This window comes from Oenanthe melanoleuca, chromosome 11 (assembly GCF_029582105.1).
Source record: "Oenanthe melanoleuca isolate GR-GAL-2019-014 chromosome 11, OMel1.0, whole genome shotgun sequence".
Taxonomy (NCBI): Eukaryota; Metazoa; Chordata; class Aves; order Passeriformes; family Muscicapidae; genus Oenanthe; species Oenanthe melanoleuca.
Genome location: NC_079345.1, coordinates 754,838 through 779,010, shown reverse-complemented (window position 1 = coordinate 779,010; position 24,173 = coordinate 754,838). Strand labels below are relative to the sequence as shown.

At 59.5% G+C, this 24,173-nt stretch overlaps 2 protein-coding genes across 3 annotated transcripts in view; one reads left to right on the top strand and one right to left on the bottom strand.

The window, feature by feature from the left end:
- WWP2 (WW domain containing E3 ubiquitin protein ligase 2) overlaps nt 1-20,116 on the top strand; it is a 29,049-nt gene extending 8,933 nt beyond the window's left edge. For both annotated transcript variants that reach the window (XM_056501015.1, XM_056501014.1), the window contains exons 7-24: nt 4,212-4,387; nt 4,537-4,753; nt 8,695-8,784; nt 9,047-9,221; nt 11,619-11,673; nt 13,600-13,681; nt 13,932-14,060; nt 14,177-14,255; nt 14,368-14,439; nt 14,559-14,647; nt 15,591-15,750; nt 16,646-16,779; nt 16,876-17,016; nt 17,535-17,655; nt 17,943-18,047; nt 18,144-18,240; nt 19,025-19,097; nt 19,217-20,116. In XM_056501015.1, the coding sequence (XP_056356990.1) occupies nt 4,212-4,387; nt 4,537-4,753; nt 8,695-8,784; nt 9,047-9,221; nt 11,619-11,673; nt 13,600-13,681; nt 13,932-14,060; nt 14,177-14,255; nt 14,368-14,439; nt 14,559-14,647; nt 15,591-15,750; nt 16,646-16,779; nt 16,876-17,016; nt 17,535-17,655; nt 17,943-18,047; nt 18,144-18,240; nt 19,025-19,097; nt 19,217-19,316 (2,095 nt within the window). In that variant the 3' untranslated portion in view covers nt 19,317-20,116. The remainder of the gene's footprint in view (nt 1-4,211; nt 4,388-4,536; nt 4,754-8,694; nt 8,785-9,046; nt 9,222-11,618; nt 11,674-13,599; nt 13,682-13,931; nt 14,061-14,176; nt 14,256-14,367; nt 14,440-14,558; nt 14,648-15,590; nt 15,751-16,645; nt 16,780-16,875; nt 17,017-17,534; nt 17,656-17,942; nt 18,048-18,143; nt 18,241-19,024; nt 19,098-19,216) is intronic.
- A 445-nt stretch (nt 20,117-20,561) lies between these two features.
- PSMD7 (proteasome 26S subunit, non-ATPase 7) lies at nt 20,562-23,786 on the bottom strand. Its single transcript, XM_056501018.1, has 7 exons — nt 23,610-23,786; nt 23,088-23,179; nt 22,734-22,826; nt 22,180-22,277; nt 21,812-21,892; nt 21,170-21,261; nt 20,562-21,047 (listed from the first exon to the last, which is right to left on the bottom strand). Exons 1-7 carry the CDS (start codon nt 23,681-23,683, stop codon nt 20,609-20,611), a joined length of 969 nt encoding a protein of 322 aa, XP_056356993.1. The 5' UTR covers nt 23,684-23,786; the 3' UTR covers nt 20,562-20,608.
- Nucleotides 23,787-24,173: the final 387 nt, after the last annotated feature.

Genomic DNA, 24,173 nt, shown 5'->3' with positions numbered 1-24,173 from the left:
CCCACTCCAGATCTCCCAGTGAGCCCCTGGCATGCAGCACAGTGGAGGTCTGGAGCAAGGGTGGCCTGTGCTGGGGGCAGCAGAGCTGGGAGTGTAGAAGGGTGACTGTACAGCCAGGCTGTGGCTGGCCTGAGTCTCTCCTGAACTTTGGTGTCTCAAGGAATATCAAGTCTGTGATGGCTCAGAGAGTTTCCACCAGTTGCTCCACTGGCAGCTGAAAAAATGTTCTGTCTGGGAGTGAGGCAGGCTGTGACCAGTCAAACCAGCAAAGTGGGGTACCTTCAAATGGGGATCCCAGGATCCCCAGCTCTTCCCTCGAGCACAGCCCTGGCCAGGCTGGGGAACACAATGCCCCTCCAGGCAATGGCCACAGGGAGATGCTTACAAAGGGAGAGCAGGAGGAGCAGAGCTGCAGGGAAATAACAGCTGCTTCCAAAGGAAGTGAGATGCTTGGGCAGCAGGCCATCCTGCAGCTGGCTCCCTGCCCTGCCCTGCCCTGCCCTGCCTCCTCGCTGGGCTGGAGTGGCTCACGCTGCTCCTTTTGGAGCTGTGGTTACTGAGAGACGTGTCACACTGTCAACATGCAGTTGAATTTAACACCTATTTATATTTCCAGAGCATGGCAGTGGCCCAGCAGCCTGTGCAGATGTTCTGGTAGGAGTGTGGCTGTGGAGAGGGTGCCTGCAGCCTGTCTGTGGGAGGTTCTGTGTGGCCCAGGCTCAGGAGCATTCTCAGCTACAAGCTCCACACCTCGAGCTCTTCTGCTCCTTCTTTATCTGCTGGGCACACACCAGAGTTGATGTTCTTGGCTCAAAAAGTGACCTTGTCTTTCCAGGTTGTGTGTTCATCTCCCACCTGAGGAGGGAGAGGGATGGAAATCGGGAGCAGTTTGTGAACACAGATTGTGCCCTTTTGTGGTGGCTGCTCCTGTTGGTTGCTACTGTCCAGGTGTTAGAGCCTCCCCAGGGGTGGGAAGTGCTCAGTGACCTGGCTGAGCTGGGCTTGGCAGGCACTTAGCAGCTCTCAGGAGGTGCTAGAAAACCTGCAAAGAAAATTCTGGTTTGGGAGGCTGAGCCTGGGCAATGCTTGTTGCTCATTCCCTGCTACTTTCCCATCAGCTGTGAGGAGTTTCTGCTTCAGGTGTCACCTTGAGTGTGGTGAAGTCTGGCCAGGACTTGTGCAGGGCACCTTCAGACACCTGCCAGGTGTGCCTGCCATCAGCCAAATCCCCTGGTATGGAAACCTCTGGGCTAGTCCTCGATCCATCCTGCACTCACCTGAATTGGGGGTTGTTCTGGACATACCTGCTCAGTTTGATGTGGTGCTGCTCCGTGGGGCAGGGCACTGCTCTCGGTACCCACAGTGGAGGCAGCTGCATGCTCCAGAGTGGAATGTGAGTCCCTTGCACTTGGGAATGTTGTTTGATGGTTGCTGTGTTTATACACAGAGCTGTGTTTATTTTCTTGGGCTTGGTGATGGATGCTGGCAGAGTCACTCAGTGGCAGGATGGGAAGAAAAGGGGCATTCTTTGCTCCTCAGCTATTTCTACACTGTCCCTGCAAGGGAAATTGCTTGGTCAGGGCTTCTCTTTATTCTTCTGAACAAATGTCATCTTGGGATTTGCTGCTAATCTTGGTGATTGGGTGTGAAATTCCACAGCCCTCTGTGCAGGGAGAGAGGGAGCTCTGGCTGAGAGCTGAGGCCATGGGTGCCACAACCTCTCTTTGTGGCTGCCCCATCCCTGGCAGTGTCCCAGGCCAGGTTGGATGGGGTCTGGAGCACCCTGGGACAGTGGAAGATGTCCCTGCCCATGGCAGGAGCTGGAACAGAGTGAGCTTTCAGATCCCTTTGCACCCAGACTGTTCCATGATTCTCTCATGTGGGTGCTGGGGGATGTGGCTGTCTCCCCCCACATTGATAGGGACAGGGGGAATTTCTCAGTTCCATGTTTTGGGAGCTGTGCACTCACTGCCTGCGTGGCACTGAGGCTGTCCTGGTTGTTTCCTGGAGATGGTGCCCTGCTCCCCACAGCCAGTGCTGGCTCCAGTGCTCTGCCCTCCTCCTCGGCCACAGCTCAGGGTCTGGTGTGCTGAGACTGAGACATGCTGCCACCTCTGCTGCATCTCGTGAGGGACCTCCTGGCCATCTCAGCTGCTGGAACTGGCCATTCCTGGCTTTCCTGGCTGAGGTCCTTGGCGAGGGGACTCTGCCTTGGCAGAAGAGGAAGAGGGAAGGTTGATGTCGCCTGGCCAATGCTGTTTTACTCGTTGGCATCATCTGCCCCAGCCCAGGAGGGGCAATGAGGCAGCCAGCCAAGGTCCCCAGGTCCATGTGGGACAGCAGGGTCTTGTCCCTGGCATGGGAGAGGGGCTGCCATCCCCACACCCTGCTCCATCCACCCCTGGCTGCTCCATCCGTGCTCTGCCTGGCTTTTTCCTTGCTCCTATTTTAAGCACTCACTCCCATCCCGCCGTGCCCTGTGGCCTTGCTGGGTTTGTTTCCACTGTCTATTAAAAGACAATGCCCAGATGGGAGCACTTGTAGGAGGGCTGGGCTGGGCTGGGCGGGCTGGCTAATTCAGGCTGGTAACCCTGTGCGCAGGCTGGCAGCCTGGAAACATCCTGTTTTGGTTTCTAAAAACTCCCTGGGCAGTTCTGAGCTCATCTTTGCTGAGGAGGGCAGGGACCAGACCCACCCCGTGCCAGAGAGTGTTCCCTGTGGGACAGGTACCACCTGCCTGCTCCCTCCTGGCCATGGCTCCTCCATGGGGCTGTGCTGCCTCTGGCCTCACCATGGGGAGAACTGTGGGGAGAGGTCCCAGCCAGCTTTTGGGAGCTGGTGGTACCAGTGTGCCCTGCTGAGCCACGGCAGTGAGGGGCCCCCTTCAGCTCCTGATGGGGGAAGAGGAGCCTCTTCTGTAGCCACAGATGCTCCATGTTCCTGGGTGCTGGTGGCCCAAAGAAACCCCATCCTGGAGCCCTGTCTGGGGGCCAGCTGGGGTTTCAGGGAGTTCCCTGTCTGAGTTCCCCAGTTCCCCCTGGCTGGGGCTGCCCTCCTAGGGGTCTGTGACTCATTCAAGTGGTCGCAGCAGCTCCTGCTCTGCCCGTGGCTCTCATCTGGTCTATTTTCAACAACCATCTCCTGCTTTCCCATGTCTCCTCCTGATCCCAGCCCTGCCATGAGCTGCTCCCCAAGGAGAGCAGTGGGAGGGTTCCAGTTGCTGGAGCTGCTGAGGGTGGCATGACTGATCTGTGCCCTGTTGCTGCCAAGCTGCTGTCCCCTCCCAGCGCCAGCCCTGAGACTTGGGGACAGTTTGTGGGTTTTGCCCTTTTAAGGTAGATTTTGGCTGGGAGAAACTGATTTCCTGTTCCCTGCACTCTCTACCCTCTGTGGTTGCTGCCTGGGCTTCCAGCCTGGGTGGAGGTGCCTGGGCTCTGCCTCTGCTCCCCAGGCCCCCCAAATTTGGAATGGCAGCATCCCCTCCTCACTTGCAGGAATGAATTCTGGAGGTGAAACCCAGCTTTTTTGGGAATGCCTTTGTGCTGCCTAGGGGGCCCTGGATTGTCCAAGGGAGCGGGTTTGCTTGGGGGAGCTGCAGGTGCTGTGCCAGTGAAGGCTGGGCTGCCCTGGCCATGGAGAGGGGTGGCAGGTGAGCTCCAGGGTGGCAGTGACCCCCAAGAGATGGAGCAGCTGCGCCTGAGCTGGTCACAACTCATGCTGTGATTTCAGCTCCCATCTTTCCCGACTGCTTGTTCCCAACTTTTCTGGAGGCCACAGCTGTCCTGGGAGCCCTTTCCTCACCTCCCTCTGTGCTAGGCTTGGAGCACAGGGTCCCCACTGTGGTGCAGGACCCGGGGCTGGTGTGGGATCTCCTGGGATCTGCAGGGGTGCACGGAGCAAGCTGGGGTCCACTGTGGGGAGCAGGTGTCCAGGGAGCATCCAGGGCCATTCCTTGGCACCTAGAGTGACCACCTTGAGCAGAGCAAGGTGGTGTCACCCAGGTGACTCCTCCATGGGTCTCTGCCAGCAGCAGGTGTGTGCCAGGACTGTGGGCAGATCTGAAACCCCAGGCACTGTCCTGAGCAGAGGCCCTTCCCAGGGGACACTGCTGGCTGTGCTGGGTGGAAGCAGCAGAAGAGCAGGGTGAGAAGAGACAGCAGTGGCATTTTCCATGAGGTGTCTCTCACCTGCTGTGCTCCCTTCCCTCGCAGGACGCACCGACACGCAGCCGGAGCAGCCCGGGGAGGCACGGGGAGTGGAGAGCAGAGTCCCGGTGCCAGGAGCCGGCACAGGCAGCAGGCCAAGAGCTCACAGCACACCAGCATGGCCAACGGCACGGCCACCAGCACAGCCAACGGCACGGCCACCAGCGTGGCCAATGGCACAGGTGAGTCAGTGGGTCCCAGAGGGCTGTGGGTGGAGCAGGCACCGAGAGCGCCGTGCTTGGGTTGTCACCCTCCATGTGCTCTGCTTCCGGGGACCATCAGCCAGCCTTGGCCCCTCCCTGGTGCTGACCTGTGCCCTCTGTCCCTGCAGTGAACGGGGATGCCGTGGGTGCCGTGGACATGGATGAGGACAGGCCAGCAGCAGGTGCCAGCGTTCCCACCCCGGCGGCGGCGGGCACAGCCGATGGCTCCACTGCTCCTGCCCCTGCTGCCCTGAACAGCTCCAGAGAGGCAGAGGAGGCAGCCTCAGGCTCCAGTGCCCCCCCAGCACGAGCAGCTGTGCTGGCCCTGGATGCTCTGCCCCCCGGGTAAGCTCTGCCTGTGGCCTCAGGGAGCGGGGGCAGGAACCACCTGGGGCATTGCTGTGTGCTGGGATGGGAGGTTGTTCCAGGGAGGGAAAGTGCTGCCCCAGGAGCTGGTGGAGATGCTGGTGCTCGGCAAAACAGGGGGGGCCTGGGGCAAGTGCTGGGGATCCTGTGCCCCTTGGCTGGCACAGCCAGTGCTCCCTGTCCTGCCTGTCTGGGCCTGCTGGGTGTTTCGGGCACCAAACCACTGTGGCATCTCTGTGCCAAGCAGCCTCTCAGCATCTGTGCCCGTGGAGCAGCAGAGCCCTTACAGATCTCACGGGATCAGTAAGAGGAAAACACCCAGAAGATGAGAGTGGATTTTCAGGGAGCTCCCACTGAGCAGGAGGGCAGGGACACCACAGAGGCATTGGCCACTGCTGGGGACGGGGGCAGGACCCTGCAGTTGTGGTGCTCATTCTCCCTGGTGTGGATGCTGCTCATCCTCCTCCTCCAGGGGACGTCAGGAAGGGGCTGGAGGGGAGTGGGAGCTGCTGGCTCAGATGGGGGGCAGCAGTTGGGGTGTGGGGTCTGGGCTCAGCCCCCAGTGTGCTGCAGCTGCACCATTCTCCCCTTGTGTCAGAGCCCTGAATCCTGGGGGGTGAAATGGCCTGTGTTTGGGATGAAGGAGCTGTTTATTTTGCTTTGGCTGAGGCGATGCCTGCGAGGTCAGGCCCCGCTCGCGTGTCAGTCACAGGTAATTAGGGTTAATGGCTCACTGTGCCTTTATTCGGGTGTGTGAGGGTTTCTGTTCTCCTGGCCTGGGCGCTTCCTGTTTCCAGGCAGCTGGAAAAGTCCAGTGCTCTCAAAAAGGCCTTTATTCCAGCCAGAGCTTGTGCCCCTTTCTGCTCCTACCAGGTAGACTGAAGGTCTCCTTTTCCCCACCTGGGGTTGGAAACAGGCTGTTGTTTCTTTGCTAGGGTGGAGAAGCCTGCAGATACCTCAGGATTCCAGAGACTTGGAAAGCTGCAGCCAGTGGTTTCTGGGTTTACCTAGCCCAGCCAGGTGGGAAGGTGGCCATGTCCTCCTTGCCCATCTCCCTGTGGAGCTCACTCACCAGGGTGTGTCAGAGCAGGGAGGAGGATAAAGCTCTTGTGCTTTGGGAGATTGATGGAGAGGAACATTGATTGATGGAGGGGCAGTGAGGCATTCTCTAGGCTGAGCTCCTGGAGCCTGGATCTCTGGAGACACCTTTGATTAGCACCTTCTGTGCTGGCTGTGGGATCTGTAGGGGGAAAGAGAGCAGCATGTGCTGTCAGGCAGGGGGACACCAGAGATCTAAGGCTTCCCAGTGAAGGAGAATTAAATCCATTGAGGTCTCCATGGTGTGAGCCCTTCCAGAGAGCTGCCAGAGCAGGTCCTGGGCTAACGGGGGTTTGCTGAACTGGAATTGCACAAAGCTGTGTCCCTGGGGTGGGGCAATGAGCTGCTGCAGTTCTCTTGAGCCCTGATCCAGAGAGGCTGGGTTTTGGCGGGCTCACCTCACCACGGAATTATTCTGACTGGTGGTTTGGGGCCCAGTCTGGGAGATGGGGATGCAGGATGGCCCCTTGCTGGGATGGCTGTGAGAGCACTGCAGGGCCCATGGGGACAGCTCCTGTTCTCTTAGTGTCTCCTTCCTTCCTGGGGAGCACAGGGAGCACTCACTCCAGCCTCCCTGCTCGTTCTGGGCTGTGACAGACGTTGGGTTCATGTGGGGATCCCGCACCATTTGCTGTGCTCAGATCTCTGTCTTAACATCTGCACCAGGTGTGGCGGCTCAAAGGCATCCCTCACACAACTGGGAGTCTGTCCTAGGGGCTGGGGAGGGCTGGAAGGAGTTCTGAGTAATTCCAGCCCTGGCAGTGCCCAAAAGCTCCTTCCCATCCTCCGGGCAGTTCCCTGCGGAGCCAGGAGCGTGTGTGGTGCCGCAGAGCCCGAGCCCTCGGGGGTCCCAGCTCTGCTCTGGGGCTTCTGAGAGGATTGGCAGTGGAGGGAGGGGAGGGGGCTGCTGGCTGCTGCATCTGGATCCTATCAGGGATGATCCCATGTGGGACAGGCAGCCGGGGCGGGGGGTGTCCTGCCTGCACAAAGAGGTGCTTTATGCTGCCTGGCAGGACCAGGGCTGTGGTTTCTTACGTAAGGAGGGCGTTTTGTTTGCACTGCAGGGTTGCCTCAGCTCTGCCACTTCCCAGTGCCTGTGGCTCCCTGCACCCGTGGCCATCGTCAGCCTGTGGGCAGCTGGAGGAGGGCTGGCAGGGGCTGGCATGTTGGGTGCTTTGTGGTTGCAGTGTGGTGCTTGTGGGGAGAGCTGCCACCATCCAGGGCTCCCAAAACCATGAATCTCCCATGCTGGGGGCTGTGTGGAGCTGGGCAAGGTGGTGTGAGCGAGGATGGGTTGTCCCCAGTGTCCCCATCTCTGTGTGGCAGCAGCAACCACGGTGCATCACCACTGGTGGTGACTCACTGTCAGATTCGCTCCTCACGTCACCCAGGAGCTGCTGGTGAGGAGTTTGTGAGCTCATCAGTGTTTTTGCAGGAGATGAGGTGGGGACAGGGGACATCAGGCAGTAGCTGCCACCACCAGCAGCTCTCCCCAGTCCCACGTGGCTCTTTGCAGTCATGAGTGCATCCAGAGGGATCCAGAAACCTGGAGGAATTCTCATAATGGGAATTCTGGTCTCTATAGGCACAGGAATGGTACCTTCTAAGTCCTCAGAGCCGTATGGGTCAGAGAATCTGTTACTGAAACTGGAGGAGCTGTCCAGGGCAATTCCACTGCCCTAAAAGTGCCTGGCACCTTCTGCCATCCATCTCACAGGGTAGACCTGCTCATGTCCTAGAATACCCCAGCTGTGCTGATCTTTCTCTTTAGAGATTTTACTCTTGTTTTACCTGTGCTGTTGCTTTTATGCTCATGAAGCACCAAGTTCATGGTTTGTGCCCAGGAAACCAAGCAGTGTCAGGCTGGCAGCCCCTCACCCTTATGGTGTAGGTCCTACCTTGGACTGTCCCTCAGACACCCACTGGTGTCTCTGGCTGAGCTGTGGCACTGCAGCTGTGGCTGTGGTGAGGTCACCGTGCCATTGCTGTCCCTGGAGCTGTGGGGCTGAGCTGGGATGAGCCCAGGCTGTGGGGCACCAGCACTGAGAGCAGCTCCAGCCCCAGGGCTGCCTGTCCCTGCCAGCCTGGGCTGCCTCCCTTGCTGTCACACAGAAGCTGGTGTATTAATTTCCTTGAGCTTTTTGTGGTGATTAATTGAGACAGATGATTGAATGGGGAGGGAGGCCTGTGGGAGCAGAAGTGTGGCAGGAGAACACTTTATCTGTCAGCAGCTGCTGGCTTCCCTCCTCTGCTGCAGGATAAAAGCTGACAAGAAAGCACAGGCTCCACAGAGCATTTACCTTTGCCAGGGTAAATTCATGAATGAATTCACACCAAGAATGGTTGCAGTGTGGCCCTGCAGAACCAGGTTTGCTGTCACCTCAGGGCCACTCCAGCCCCAGTGCCGTGGCCACACGTGTGTTTAAGCCATAGCTGTCAGCAGCAAGCCCAGGGCTGCCAGGGAGAGACCCCAGCCCCAGCCTAAACTCCAACACTCCCCTTTGAAGATGTATTAAGAGAAGCAAAACAAAAACATCAGAAACACAGGGCATAAAACTGACCCTATGTGAAATCCTATGCCAACCTTTCTGGGGGAAATTGGGCATTTCTGCTCCAGCTCTGCCTGTTGAGGAAGCAGAGTGCTGCAGCCCCTCTCCCAGTCTCCGTCCAGGGGGCCCAGTAGCTGCCACACACACCTGTCAAATAAAGGTTGGAATGCCAAGGGTGTGTGGGGCTGGGCTCCCTGACCCAGCAGGGGCAGCTCTCTGGATGTTCTTGGTGCCAGCAAGTATCACTTGCACAGGATTTTCCTTTTCTTGCAGGTGGGAGCAGCGGGAGCTGCCGAATGGTCGAGTCTACTATGTAGATCACAACAACAAGACCACGACGTGGGAGAGACCCCTTCCTCCAGGGTAAGGGGCTTGCTCAGAGATGGATTGTTCCTCCTGGTGGGAGCTCCACGGGTGTCCCAGCAGCCTGTCAGGCTTCGTGTGCCCTTGCAGGAGCTACTCGAAGAGTTTCTCATCCTTTGTATTTCCTTTTGGTGGCAAAGGGCCCCTTCAGGTGTGAAAGCAGTGGTTGTGCTGGAGCTGGGCACAGAGCCCTGGTGTGGGAGGGTGTCACTCACCCCAGGCAGTGTGAGACACGCAGTGACACTTCCTTGGGTGCTTGCAGGTGGGAGAAGCGCGTGGATCCTCGGGGCAGGTATTACTACGTGGACCACAACACCCGCACCACCACGTGGCAGCGCCCCACGGCCGAGTACGTCAGGAACTACGAGCAGTGGCAGTCCCAGCGCAGCCAGCTGCAGGGGGCCATGCAGCACTTCAGCCAGAGGTTCCTGTACCAGGTAAGAGCTGGGTGTGGCAGTGGCAGGGGCTCACCTGGCTGGTGTCACCTGGCTGCCCAGCAGCCGTGGGCTGTGGGAAGGTGCTTGCTGAGCTGTGTGGGGTCTGTGCGAGCTCAGAGCATGGGTTGGAGCTCACAAACTCCTCAGCTGCCTGCAGAGGCCTTGGGGGAGTGACTTGCTTTTTATAAACCAGTTTGCATGGCCCTGAAGGGTGGAGGTATCCCTCAGCAGCCTGTCCCCAAGGTTTCTCCAGTGGCAATGTGGCCAGCCACACATTCTCCTGTGGCTGCTATCTGACAAGCCTTGCTGCTGGGCTGTGGGGCTGCAGGACCTGCTGTCACACCTGAGGGAGCCATGGCAGCCTGGTGTGTAGCAGGAGGGGAGGCTCTGGGGCCTGAGCTCATCCCTCCCTGGGTCTCTGTTGGGCTGAGGACAGCGTGGCTGGGTCCTGGGTGCAGCAGGAGCTGCAGGAGCCAGGGACCAGGCAGTGCAGGGAATGAGCAGTGATGGAACTGCATTTGTGCCAGAGGCAGGTGAACAGGTGTGGAGGGAAGGTGGGCAGCATGCAGGGACCAGCTTCTCATTGACTTTTATCTGCTCACAGAAAGCCAGGAGTCCCAGCTGGAATTGGGGTGAGCTCAGGGCTCCATCGAGGAGCTCAGCTGCTCTCTGGGAGGGGGTGTAGTGCAAAATCCATTCTGTGTGGGACACAACTGGGGCCACCCCTGGGGCTGTGAGAGCGGCTCAGCCCCTCTCCTCCCCCTGCCTGTCCCTCCCTGGGTGTCTCTGCAGCCCTTCTGAGCCTCACAGGCAGAGCTGGATCCCCATACCATCCTGGAAGGGCTCCCCTGGGAGGGGCTCCCCCGGGAGGGCTCCCCCCGTGCCCAGCAGGGCTCCTGGCCCGTCCCTCTGTCCCTGTGTCCGTGCCAGCCCCAGCCCTGGAGCTGCTCCAGCGCCGTGCAACTCGCCCTGGCCGCGCTCTGCAGGGAGGGACTGGGGCTCCAAATTTAGCCTGATGAAACGATTGTACTTTTTGTTTCGAGTTCTGCTGCCAGCAGTGATGGCTCCTGCTCTGCCTCCTGCCCCCAGCATCCCTCTGCCCTCCTTGCTGGAGGAGACCGTGGGTGGGTGATGAGCAGTGGGGGAAAGGCACAGTTTGGGGGGCTCAGGTGAAGCCTGGCACCACTCTCCCAGCAGATGCCCCAGTGCTACATCCTTGCAGGGTCTCTGGTGTGGGGGTCAGGTTGTTCCCAGGGGCTGTGGGAGCTGCAGAAGCTCTGTCCTGGTGGCTTTAATTAGCAATTGTGAGGTGGCACCCCTGGACACGACTAGGCTGTGTGTGTGGGCAGCCTGTCCTGGCAGGGAGGGATGGACTCTGCCCTACTGTGCTGGCCATGCCTGTCCTGGCACAGGGGGTGGGTACCAGAGCTTGGAGGGGCACAGACTGTGCCAGGCTGTCCTTGGGGAGCTGGGCTGCCATCAGCTGTACCCACCCAGGTTTTGGTGCCTTTCTGGGAGTGGGGGGCCCTGGCACCCTGGGGGCCGGGGCTGCCCCTGGTTCCAGGCAGAGGGGCTGGCTCTGGCTGCGGGTAGCATTCCCTGAGCCCAGGGTAACTTGGATCCATCCCAGCACGGGAAGCTGGGACACAGCCCCCCTCCAGCAGATGGGTTTTTACCTTTTGGGGAACTTTTCTTACTTAACCATTAAAAGCATTTCCAAGCCCCCTCCTGCCCCAGACCCCGGGGACCCTCCCTCCCCAGGGAGCCCAGCGGGGCGGGGGTCTGCACCCCCGGGCCGGGCAGAAAGGGGCTTTGTAGAGCGGGGCTGAATGCGGCTCAGTGCAGCGCGTCCCGCACCGGCCCTGCCCGGGAGGAGGGGGCCGCCATCCCGCCAGGAAGCGCGGGGCGTGGACAGCTTGTGGGAATGATTTCATTGGAAAGGCCTGCGATATTTTTTCCCCTCTTGTGTGTGGTTCTTGGAGGAGGCTGGAGGTGTATGTGGAGGGGACGCGGGCGCAGCCGAGCAGCCGCGCACGTCGGAGCGCTCGGGGCCGGTCCCGCTGCCCCCGGCCAGCACAGGCACAGCCCCTGCCCCGCTGCCCCTGGCTGCCCCAGCCCTGCTCAGCCTGAGCTTCGGGGCTTTTTCTTTTTTTAATTCTTTTTTATTTTTTTTATTTTCTTCTTTTTTTGTTGGTTTTTTTTTTGGGTTTTTTTTTGTTTCTTTTTTTAACCCCCCCTTGAGTGTGCAAGTTTTATTTTTTGTTAGTTCTCTGGGAGCTGTGGCCAAGGAGAGGTGAGTGGAAGCGGGGCTGGCTGGCTCACCTCTGTGTTCTGCTCCTCCCAGCCATCCCAGCTCTGGGGTTTATTCCGTGTTTTTGCTCTCTCTGTTGTCTCTAGTCCTCTGGAGCCCCCTCGGACAATGATCCTCTGGGGCCCCTTCCTCCCGGCTGGGGTAAGTACTGCACTGCCTCACCTGCCCTGCATGGCCCCAGGGGACACTCCTGTCACCCACAGGACCCTGGAGCCCCGTGCTGCAAGCAGCTCCCTTCCCTGCCATTCCTGGGAAGGGTGAGGGGTGGCCCTGGAGCCAGCGCTGCTCCCTGTGCTCAGCTCACGTGGGGTGACTCTGTCTGTGACTAGCACAGTCTCTTGTGTGAAATTCAGCTTTTTTTCCCCTTTTCTCCCCTTCTTTTGGAGGAGTTCCCAGCTTCTCTCAGCTGCTGAATGCAGAAGTGCTTGTGATTGTTCTTTGGATTGAGGAAGTTCCCCAACTTGGGGATCAAAGTCCTTGCTTGTCCCTTGTCCCTCCTGTGGTGAGCAGGGACCGTCCCACTGCCATGCTGCCTCCTGGGATGCTCTGCCTGGGTCTGGAGCAGAGCTGGGAGCTGGCAGGAGCAGAGGTGGCTGTCCCCACATGGCGTTTTGTGCTGGGACATTTTGAAAAGTCCCTGTGCCACCCCCAGGACAGAGAGATTCCCTCTGTGGCAAGAGCATCCCTGGAGAGGGGGGGCTGGGATGCTCGGAGGTGCAGCTGGGCTGTGCTGTGCCAGAGAGAGCAGGAGAAGGGTTAAAATTGTGGAGGCTTGGAGCAGGACAGAGGGGCCAGGGCTGATCAGGCAGTCTGCAGGGGCAGTGTCTTGATGGGGATGGAGCCCTTGCATGTCTCCCACCTCCCATCAGCAAGGAGAAGGGACCCATCCCCAGTGCCAGCTGGGCAGGCACAGCTCTGCATGGGCCTGAGCGCCCTGGGGTGGGAGTCCCCAGGACTGGATCCTTGGGATGGATGCAGTCCTGGCCATCACTTGGGGGCTCTGCCCATAGTCCAGGAGTGAGATGGAGTGAGGGGCTGGCACTGGCCAGAAGAGTGGCAGAGAGGGTACAAGGTGTCCCTGGCTGCATGGTGCAGGGCTGAGCATGTGGGTGTGATGCTGCGCGTGGAGGAGGAGGAGGTGTGGGGCACACACAGTGCTGAGGGGGCAGGGGGTGTGTGCTGGAGCTGTTCTGTGCCTGTGTGCAGCACAAGGAGTGTGTGTGTGTTCATACATGTGTGCACTGGAACAGTGCAGGGAGTTGGGGGAAGCACCTGTGGGCGCATGTGGAGGGACCCTGCTGCGTGTGCCAGGTGGGGCTGTGTGTGTGTCCTGGGGCTGTGTGTGTGTCCTGGGGCTGTGTGTGTGTCCTGGGGCTGTGTGTGCCACGGGGCTGTGTGTGTCCCATGGGTCTGTGTGTGTGCCCAGGGGCTGTGTGTGTGCCCAGGGGCTCTGTGTGTGCCCAGGGGCTGTGTGTGTGCCCAGGGGCTGTGTGTGTCCCATGGGTCTGTGTGTGTCCCATGGGTCTGTGTGTGTGCCCAGGGGCTGTGTGTGTGCCCAGGGGCTGTGTGTGTCCTGGGGCTGTGTGTGTGTCCTGGGGCTGTGTGTGCCACGGGGCTGTGTGTGTCCCATGGGTCTGTGTGTGTGCCCAGGGGCTGTGTGTGTGCCCAGGGGCTCTGTGTGTGTCCTGGGTCTGTGTGTGTGTCCTGGGTCTGTGTGTGTGTCCTGGGTCTGTGTGTGTGCCCAGGGGCTGTGTGTGTCCCATGGGTCTGTGTGTGTGCCCAGGGGCTGTGTGTGTGCCCAGGGGCTCTGTGTGTGCCCAGGGGCTCTGTGTGTGCCCAGGGGCTCTGTGTGTGCCCAGGGGCTGTGTGGCTGGGCACAGCCCCTGTGCTGTGCAGTGGCACCTCCTGCACGCTGGCACTGCCAGGCTGAGGCAGCTCGGGCACGCGGAAGGAATGTGGGGTTTATCCTGCCTTTTCCAATGAGCCAGGGAGGTGCAGTGGGGGAGCTGGGAAGGGGAGGGCTGTCCCCAGGACTCCAACTAATGCTTCCTCTCCCTTTTCTCCTAGAGAAGAGACAGGACAATGGGCGAGTGTATTACGTGAACCACAACACCCGGACCACGCAGTGGGAAGACCCTCGCACTCAGGGGTAGGGGGCCATGGGGGAGCAGGGTTTGGGAAGGTGCAGTTCTGCAGGGACCTGGCCTGCACTGGGCTGTGTGTCCCACAGATGGACAGTGAAGCTCTGACAGGGCCGTGGCCGGAGCGCTGCCCAGGCAGTTCTCCTCTCCCAGGCTGTAGACAGTCGCTCGCCAGTCCCATGCCATGAATCCTTCTTTGCCTGGCACAGAGCTGTAGTTGAGGGGGGGACTGTGTGCTGAGCCCTCCCTTGCCAGCAGGATGATCCAGGAGCCGCCGCTGCCGCCGGGCTGGGAGATGAAGTACACGAACGAGAGCGTGCGGTACTTCGTGGACCACAACACCCGCACCACCACCTTCAAGGACCCGCGCCCGGGCTTCGAGTCTGGGTAAGCTCTGGGTCTGGGGGCTCTTGTGGGCTCTGACAGAGGAGAGCTGCACCCCAGGGACCTCATCCCACCTGGCTGGTGATGGGGGTGTGACCCAGGCCCTGCTGCTTTGGCAGGAGCAAGCACGGCGGCTCCCCGGGCGCGTACGACCGGAGCTTTCGCTGGAAGTACCACCAGTTCCGCTTCCTCTGCCACGTGAGTAGAGCGGCTGTGGGCAGCTGTGTGGGTGCCCTGAGCCCTGTGGGCAGTGTGGGTGAGGAGAGCCGTGCCAGCCTCACACAGCCCCGTGCCTTTGCCTGCTTTGCAGTCGAACGCGCTGCCCAGCCACGTGAAGATCAGCGTGTCTCGGCAGACGCTCTTCGAGGACTCCTTCCAGCAGGTAGGGAGGTGCTGGGGCTAGGGATCCAGGCAGGAGGGGAGCTGGCCCTCATTTGGGGAGCTGGCCCTCATCTGGGGAGCTGGCTCCAGCCATGGTGACCCTGCCCTGCTCGTCCCCAGATCATGAATATGAAGCCGTACGACCTGCGGCGCCGGCTGTACATCATCATGCGAGGAGAGGAGGGCCTGGACTACGGTGGCATTGCCAGGTGAGTGTGGCCTGTCGGGCCACAGGGCCATGCTCTGCCTGTGCCCTGTGTCCTGTGTCCAGGGGTAAAGCATCTGCACTCGGGGCTCCCAGCCCTTGAGCAGAGGAGTCCAGGGCCATTCAAATGGGAAACTGGGTTTTAGGAGTGGTGGAACACCCTGAAAGCATCGCACCAGCCTGTCCCTGGCAGTGAGAGCACAGGGGACCCAGCTGGGGCTGCACTGCTACTCCCAGTTGAGGGAGTGATGGGCTGAGTGGCCTTGTCTCCCTGCAGCAAATAGGCCCTGATGTTCCCAGGCAGTCAGCGTGTGCCAGGGCAGACAGGGTGTGATGTGTTGCTGCAGCTCTGCTGCTGCCTTGGGATGATGTTACCACAGGCTGTGGCTTGGCTGGAGGGGGTGCTGTGTCCCTGTGAGCCCCCTCTGGCTCACCTGGGACATCTCCTTGGGGCTGGGTTGGCGTGTCCCTGCCCGCTGCCACCCCACGCTCGCCTGGTGCCCTTGGTGGGGCTGCTCCTGCTCCTGCTCCAGCTCTCTCCGTGTCCTGCCAGTGGTTTTACCCTATGGTAGGTTACGTCATGCTGTTCTACCACAGGGTAGAACCACGGACGGGATGCCGGGGCTGCCTCCACGTCTGAGGATTCCTGTCTGCCTGCACGGCCGGGGGAGCACAGCCAGGATGCTGCTGTCCCCAGCTTGGTGTGGGGCTCCCAGGGCAGCATGTGCAGAGGGGCTGGGTGCACAGGGATGTGTGTGTGTGGGACAGCCCAGCTGGGACTGTGTGTGGCACTTACCAGCGTCTCCAGAAGCCCTTCACAAAGCCCACACAGCACCCCGGGGAGGGGAACAGCCTCCCCAGCCACAGCAGTGCCCAACACCCGCTTGGTGCAGGGACACACACTGTCCTGAGCTGCTTGTCACCACATTCCCCTTGTCTCATCCCAGGGAGTGGTTCTTCCTCCTGTCCCACGAGGTGCTCAACCCCATGTACTGCCTCTTCGAGTACGCGGGCAAGAACAACTACTGCCTGCAGATCAACCCCGCCTCCTCCATCAACCCCGACCACCTCACCTACTTCCGCTTCATCGGCCGCTTCATCGCCATGGTGAGAGCCCGGGGGTCCCCGGCCCCGGGGCTTGGTGTCCCTTGGTGTCCCGTGGGGAGCAGGGACAAATGGCTGTGCTGGGCTCGACACCGCTGCCCTCCCTGAGCCCCTTCTTGCCCACGTGTGGGTCAGTGGGAGATGAGCTTTCAAGGGTGTGCTGTGGGGTGGTGCATTTTAAATCCCCAGAATGGCTGTGGGGCCAGAGGAGACCTGCTTTCCCAGGCGTTGTGGCAGGGATGGATGGCTCCAGGTCTTTGGCTGTCACCCCAGGTGCTGTCGGCTCTGCAGCTCCAGGGACTATTTTTAGTCCCAGCAGTGTGAGATTTTCCAGCTGCCCAAGCTCCAGAGCAGCTCCTCCCGTTTGTCTGGGATTGCTCAAGGCCAGTGTGCCCCGGGCTGGCAGGGGGGCTCGCTGAGCCCGGGAGGGTCCCTGGCCCGCAGCCCCGCGGGTGTGAGCGGGGGCGGCCCGGCCCCGCTGTCCTGCCCTGCCCTGCCCCGCCTCGCAGGATACCAATAAAACCCCAGACTATTACTCACCGCTGGGCCGTTCTAGACAAGCGTCTGCATTATTTTTGGCTGCCTTTGCCTCGGGGCTCCTGGAAGCCAGGGATTCAGGGAAGCCACAGCACAGCTCTGTTTAAACAAGTGCTCTTAATAGAGCTGTGAGGGGAGAGGGAGGTGCAGTGGAATTTGTGGTGGGGAGGGAGAGGGGCTGCAGCCCACCCGGCCCTGGGAGTGCTGTCGGGGCAGCACACCCTTCCCCTCCATGTATGCTGGCCAGGAGCAAGTGCCATGGCTCAGGAACCCTGAATGAGTCCCTTGTGCCCCGTGGCTGCCTCAAGGCTGTATCCCAGGGTCCCCTGTGAGCTGGTGTCCCCACCCTGCCCTGCCACAGGCTCTGTACCACGGCAAGTTCATCGATACCGGCTTCACGCTGCCCTTCTACAAACGGATGCTGAACAAGCGCCCGACGCTGAAGGACCTGGAGTCCATCGACCCCGAGTTCTACAACTCCATCGTCTGGACCAAGTGAGTGCCCTGCACTCCCTGCTGCAGAGCTCTCCCCACAGCCCCTCACTGCTGCTGGGTGCCTCCGTCAGGAATCACATCCTGGTGTCCCCACAGGGAGAACAGCCTGGAGGAGTGCGGCCTGGAGCTGTACTTCATCCAGGACATGGAGATCCTGGGCAAGGTGACCACCCACGAGCTAAAGGAGGGTGGGGAGAGCATCCGTGTGACAGAGGAGAACAAGGAGGAGTACATCATGTGAGTGGCTGTCCCCAGGGTCTGTCAGGCACCCGCCCCCAGCGGCTGCAGGGATGGGACCGTGGGGCCTGGGACGTGGCTGCTGCCCTGGGCTACGTGGCTGTGACGAGCCCGGGCTGGCGCAGCCGGCCCAGCTCTGCTGCGGTCTGGATTGCTGCGGGCTGGGCAGCTGCCAGTACTTTCAGGAAAAAGGAGAGGGGAGAGAGGCTGAGGCTCTCCTGTCCCATGGCTGTTCCCCCTGCCTGCCTGGGGGCTGCCAGGGCCAGCTCAGCTCCCGCCAGGGGATGTGGTTTGCACCCCTGGAGCTCCCAAGGCCACTGTCAGGGCGGAGTGCTGCTTATGGGTTTGGGGGCAGAGACAAACCCACCAGTGAGAGCTAAAGGGAGCCCTGGTGCTTTGAGGCAGCCCCTCTCCCATTCCTCACAGTCCTGGGGCCCTCCCTGCTAGTGGGAGGATCCAGGGGTTTCCCCATGCCAGGCCAGCACTGCTGGCTGTGTGCTGACCCTGTGCCTCCCCAGGCTGCTGACAGACTGGAGGTTCACACGGGGCGTGGAGGAGCAGACCAAGGCGTTCCTGGATGGCTTCAACGAGGTGGTGCCACTGGAATGGCTGCGCTACTTTGATGAGAAGGAGCTGGAGGTGAGCTGGCACCTGGGCTGGGGATGTGGATGGGAAGTGGCAGATGGTGACCCTGCTTGTGCTCTGTGCCCATCGGCTCTGATGCTGAGGGTACAGCCCTGTGTGCTGGGTCTGGGGGTGGCTCCTTGGGCCCATTGGCAAGAGAACATCCTGTTGGATGGGAGGAGTTGGTGCCAGACACCTCAGTGCTGGTGCCTGGGCCAGGTGAAGGCTGGCACCAGAGGGGTTGGTGCTCAGTGTGGGCGCAGGGCCCCATCTGTCCCCTGCTGAGTGTCCCCTGTCCCCAGCTGATGCTGTGCGGGATGCAGGAGATCGACATGAACGACTGGCAGAAAAACACCATCTACAGGCACTACACCAAGAACAGCAAACAGATCCAGTGGTTCTGGCAGGTCAGTGTGAGCCCAGCCGAGGGCGTGGGGTGCCGTGGCAGGAGCCATCCTGCAGGGTGGGAAGGATCCCCCTGAGCTGCTGCGTTCCTGCTGCAGGTGGTTAAGGAGATGGACAACGAGAAGAGGATCCGGCTGCTGCAGTTTGTGACGGGGACCTGCCGCCTGCCCGTCGGGGGCTTCGCCGAGCTCATCGGTGCGTCCTGGGGCCAGGGGTGCCACCTCCCTGTCCCTGTCCCCACAGAGAGCACACGCAGCACGTGAGCAGGAAGGCAGCTGCCAGGTCTGAGCACAGTGATCAGTGCTCCCAGCTGGTGCTGTGCCATTCCCAGACCCGTTCTTTGCTGGGACCGTCCTGCCAGGATTAACTTTGTGGGGCTGGTTTGTGATCTCAGACTGAGTGAAATTGGATTTCTGATTCAATTTTGATTCTTGTGTGACAAAACTTCTTTTTCAGAAAACCACAGAGTGGTTTCATTCATTCTATAATTTACTGCTTTTTGGGGCCTATACCAGCCTTTCCTGGTGTTCATCTCAAACTATCCAGCTTGCTTAACCCACTCAGTTGTTCTTGCTGGCGTATTAGCTTTTCCCACCCCCTGGAACCTCTCCAGCATTCCCAATGTGTTAAAAAGCCACCTCAGTGACTCAGACTTCCTGTGCCAGATCCTTTAAAACTCTTGGATGGACGGACTCGCACAATCCTGCGGGTTTACAGATCACTTAAGTTTTAGCACTTGATATGGAACCGTCATGTTCAGAGATGGTGCTCTTGACCCTCAGTGCTGTGAATCTGCTTTTTGCTTTCTCCTTTGTTTTTTGAACATCATCTCCGCTAACAGGCAGGGATTGATGCCATGGATTTATGCCCTGCGTGCCCCTGGGATTGTAGGGCCATGATGGTGAATCTCAGTGTGTGTGGGAGGAGTTTCTTTTTCAGCTCCTGGTGTAAAGAGCTTTGCTGTGCTTGTCATTAACAGGCAGCAATGGGCCCCAGAAATTCTGCATCGATAAAGTTGGCAAAGAGACGTGGCTGCCACGGAGCCACACGTGGTAAGTGAGTGCTCCTCAGCCTGGCTGGAGGATGTGGGGACATGGGGACTCTGTGGGGCTGCAGGGGCTCTCACTCCCATGGGATGGAACTGCTCTTCCAGCCTCTGCTCTCTCCCCAGCTTCAACCGCCTGGATCTCCCTCCCTACAAGAGCTACGAACAGCTGAAGGAGAAGCTGCTTTACGCCATCGAGGAGACGGAAGGGTTTGGCCAGGAGTGATGGAGCTGGGGGGTTCCCGGAGCGCTGCCCAGGGCCCAGCCCTCCCCGGGATGGGCACAGGCCCCTGTGGACACTGTGGCTCTTGTTCTGGGCCAGCTCTGCACTGACACGGCCCTGGGGAACAGGGCACTGCTTCCCTCCCTAAGGAAATGCGAGGTGTGACGGAGGGGACGGCACAAGGGCTTGGCTTGCGAGGGCTGAGGGACAGCACGGGGGCACTGGGGCTCCCTGCTTCCCCCCACAGCCACAATTCTGTGTTTGGGAGAGGCTCCTCTTCCCCCTCATGTTTTCTGCCTTTTCATGGCATTTTGGTCATGGCAAGTGAGGAGGAAAGTGGCTCTCAGGTTGACTTCTGGGCCCCATCCAGCATTCAGCAACAGTGACAGGGACCCCCAAGACGATGCTTCTGAGGGTCTCTTGGGCACCATCTGAGCCCCTTGCCAGGCAGCCCCGCAGCCACTGGAGCACAGCCTGGCTGAGGTGTCAGTGGTGTGTCCCCCTGTGCAGCCCCTGGCCCCTGGGCAGTTGTATTTAAGTGATGTGGTTTCTGCTGGGAGCTGGTGCTCCACAGCAGCCCCGGGGGCTCTGCCCACCTCCTGTGCTCCCTCTGCTGCACTGAGGGCAGCATCACCTGGCTGTCACCTGTGTCCCTCCCGGTGTGTGGGTGACAGACCCGGCGTGGCCGTGTCCGTGTGCCCGGGATGGGACCCTGCAAGGCTCCGGGCTGGGAACGGCCGGTTCTGCCCGGCCCCGCCTCCCCGCGCGGCTTCCTGTGCAATAAACGACAAAGCAGCTGCCGAGCTGTGCTGTGTCCCGCCTCCCTGTGTGTCCCAGGTCTGTCTGTGCCCGTCCTGGCTCAGTGTGTGGCTCCCAGGGTGGGGTCTGTGCAGGGCTGTGGGGCTCCAGGGCCATAATGGCAGCCAGAGCTCAGCACTGGGATCACAAATCCCGTGGATTTTGTCCCTGCCTGCTCCGTGTCAGTGGTGATGGCCCCAGTGCCTCCCTGGGCTCAGACTCCTGCAGCCCCTAGAGCTGATTGGTCCTGGCCAGGGGTGACAGGGCCACCAGCGCTGTCCCCAGGGAGGGGCTGGGGCTACAACACCCCCAAAGACATGCTGGGGGAAGGAAAAGTGCTGTCTAAGAGTATAATCAAATCAGTCAAAAGGCTGCACATAGCTCCCCCCACCCCCTCTGGGGTGAGAAGCAGAGTGCTGAGCACAACATACAAGACCCCAGCACCAGGGATTTAGTTTACAAGATTTTTAATTTACAAATAAAAAAAACTACACCTTTTACTTTTTCTCCTTTTTCTCCTCTTTCTTGCCATCACTCTTCTCTTTGTCCTTCTCCTTCTCATCTTTCCTCTCCTTTTTACTTTCTTCTTTTTCCTGTCCTTCCTTCTTCTCTGCATCCCTGTTGGCAATCTTGTTGTTGATGAGGTTGTGCAGGGCCACAACGGAGCGGATGAGCGAGGCCAGGTACACCACCACCATCTGGTCGTTGGTCTTCAGGTAAAAGGCCTTGACAAACTCCTGCAGGTTCACATCTGGGAGCAGGTTGAAGACATCCTGGAGGTGGTAGATGATCTGGTGGTTGATGGGGAGTTTGCCCATGGCTACTTTCTCTAGGTAGCTCCTGATGTCCAGAAGCTTGGAGTTCAGTCCCTTCAAGCCATGGACCTGGTTTGTGATCCTCTGGGACAGCGTGCCCACCGTGGTGTCCTTGATGTCCCTGAAAACCACAGAGAATTGGGTTTAGAACCTCCCCCTGCTGTCCCTTGGGACCCTTCCAGCTCTGTGTGAGTGTGGCTGAGGGCTGCTGGGATCCAGGCTCCCAGGACAGCTGCCCCTCACCTCAGCAGGTGCTCCACTCCCACTTCCTCGGCCTCCTCAGCACCGATCTCGCTCGTCACGTGCTCAAAGGTCTTGGAGGTCGGGGTGCCATCCTAAAGGGACACAGAAACGGGACTTTAGCCAGGGGACCAGGGATTGCACTGAGGAAAGCAGAAAAACAGCCCCACACAGGCCACAAGGGATCTGAGAGGAACAGCTCTAGCTGGGATGTCCTTGATTTAATCAGTGTCACCCACTGCCCAGCAATCTCTCCTGCTCTGGGTAACTTCCCACTTTTGCATTTTGTTGGTCTGTGCCCAGCAGGGAGCAATGGAAATTCTAAATATCACAATTACTTCTCTCTTCCCTGATCCAACCTTGTTGCATTTTGGGAGAGCAGCTCCTGCTCTCTAGTGAAGGCTCCAGAAAGGCAAAAGGATCCACTATTTTATACGCAGCCAGAATTAATTTAAATGCACTAATTACAGTGACTCACTGCTGGGTGTTGTTTGTCTGCATGGGGCTCAGTGGGGAGTGAGCTGCTCAGGGCAGGCCCACATTGATTGGGCACACCTGGGAGCACCTGCAGCCAGTGACACCCACGAGTGGCAGCTCCAAGTGCTCCCAGCTGTGGCTGTGACACTTCACAGAGTGAACACTCACATCATGCACCTCCTCCACGGAGATGTAGGCTTCTGTGGGCAGCCCCAGGTCCTTGGGCTTCACATCAATGATCACCAGCACCTCAGGGAGAAAGAAAATGTGCAGAAAACATGGTTTTGGTCAAGGAATAAGAAAAAAATACCCAAGCCAGCTCTTCCCTCCTCAGCACCAGCACAAGGCTACTCAGAGGAGTAACCTCAGGCACTGAGACAATGATGCAAAAAACTCCTGATCCCAGTTCCTCAATCACTTTACAGCCACCATGCTATGTCACCAGCAAAAAAGGTGGGGAACAAGGCTTCCCAGATAGCCCTTCCAGGAAAAGCAAGAGAAGAACAACCCCACAGGCCAAAGGTGGCCCCACTTACAGAGTTGGGGCAGTATCTCTTCATCAGTTCGTTGATGGCGATGTCGTTCTTGTGCAGCTTCGGGCCCGTGTGGTACCAGCCCACAATTCTTTCTCTGGCTGAGCAAAGGCAGAAAGGATTTGCAATCAGAACCATGGAAACCCAGCAGACAGACCTGGGCAGAGACTGGGTGGGTCTGATCCGTAGGGAGGAGAGAGAAGTGGATGACAAGGGCATGGCTTGAGCAGTGACCCACTCACTTATCACCCTTCCTGACCCACAGCTCTTCCCCTGGCCCCTTCACTGGGTAATTAACAGCTTGTGTTAATTGTGTCACTCTCAGGGTCGGACAGCCTGCACCTCTGACATCTGGAGATGCAAGTCCCATCCCTGAAGTGTTCAAAACCACGTGGGTGTGGGACATGCTTAGTGGAGAACACAGTGCTGCTGGTTGATGGCTGGACTCAATGATCATATAGGTCATTCCCAACCTGAAGGATTCTGTGATTAATAGGAATTCCCTTTTCCCTTAAAGCTTCTGGGAGCATATCCCTGACTGACAGATCTCAACTCACCATTGACCTTCTTAAACATTCCATACATGTTCTCCAGATAGTCATGGTCCAGGAACCACACGGTATCATCCTTGTCATCCTCATCAAAAGGTACTGGGAATAAAACAAAAGACCAGTGTTTGAGAATCCAACTTCCTGAATTAAAATGTTTATCAAAATGCTCTGGGTTTGGGTATTTTTGGCTGCTAAAGGAGAGTGAGGCTTGCTCAGGGGTGTCAACAGCAGTTTGTATTTGCTGTTGGATATGGGGTGATTTGTAGATGGATGGATCAAGGGTTTCTTCAAAAACCCCAACACAATCCATCCACTAAATAATTCAGAGGCTTTGGAGAAGGGCAGGACACCCGAACTCACCTGCAAAACTGTTGGACACATCTAGGATCTTCTTCTGCCAGGAGCCCAGCAGCACTCCAACCACTCGCTTCTGATTCCCCACTTTTCCTATTCTGGAAGGAAAACCGACTGTCAGTCCGTGCCACAAACGGGGAGGAGGGAGAAGGGACCCCAGGCCGTGCCGAGGGTGGAAGAGAGGGGTTCTGACTGTGTTATCACGCTGGTGTTTACAGCCACAAAGGGCGCTCGGTGCCTCGGGACTAAAGCCGGTCCCCAGGGCCGGGCTGCGAACACCGGCCCCAGTGCCACCCAGCGCGGACCGGCACCTCCTGCCACTGCGGCTTTATTTACAACTAAACCCGCTCGGCACCGGCGGCAGGGAGCGGAGTCAGGCCCGAATTACCGGGCTGCGGACGGACCGGGTCCCCTCCCCGCCCCGGGCCCTCCCGCTCCGCCGCGTCCCCTCCCGGCCCGGGCTCCGTGAGGCCCCGCTCCGGCCCGGCCGTGACTCAGCGCCGCGGCGCCGCTCCCGCCCGGCCGCACCTGTTGAAGTGATCCACGACGCTGAGCAGCACCAGCGGGTGCACGACCACCCTGTCCACGGCCAGCTCCGGCATGGCGCCCGCCCGGCCCGGCCGCACCCGGCCCCGCTCGCTCCGACCGCCGCGCCCGCACCAGGCCCGACCGGCCCCGCGCCCTCAGCCCGCCCAGCTCCCGGCGTGCAGCGCGCGGGGCGGGGCGGGGCCGCCGCCATCTTGGGAGGGGATTCGCCACATGGGGCGTGACAAGCGCCATCTTGAGAGGGTAACGTCGCCATCTTGGGAGGGTCCGCCGCCATTTTGGGATTGTAACGCCGCCATCTTGGGAGGGTGTCGCCGCCATCTTGGGATGGTTCCGCCGCCATATTGGGCAGGTTCCGCGGCCATCTTGGGAGGGTGCGGCCGCCATCTTGGGGCTGCGGCTTTGCTCCGCCCCGAAGCGAGGAAAGGGCGGGAAGGGAGCGGCCCTCAGCGGCGGGTCCCTCCCTTTCCCCTCAGCTTTCCCCATTTTCTTTGCCTTGACCCCCCTTTCACCCCGCCCCTTTTTCCACTCTTTTTCCTCCCCTTT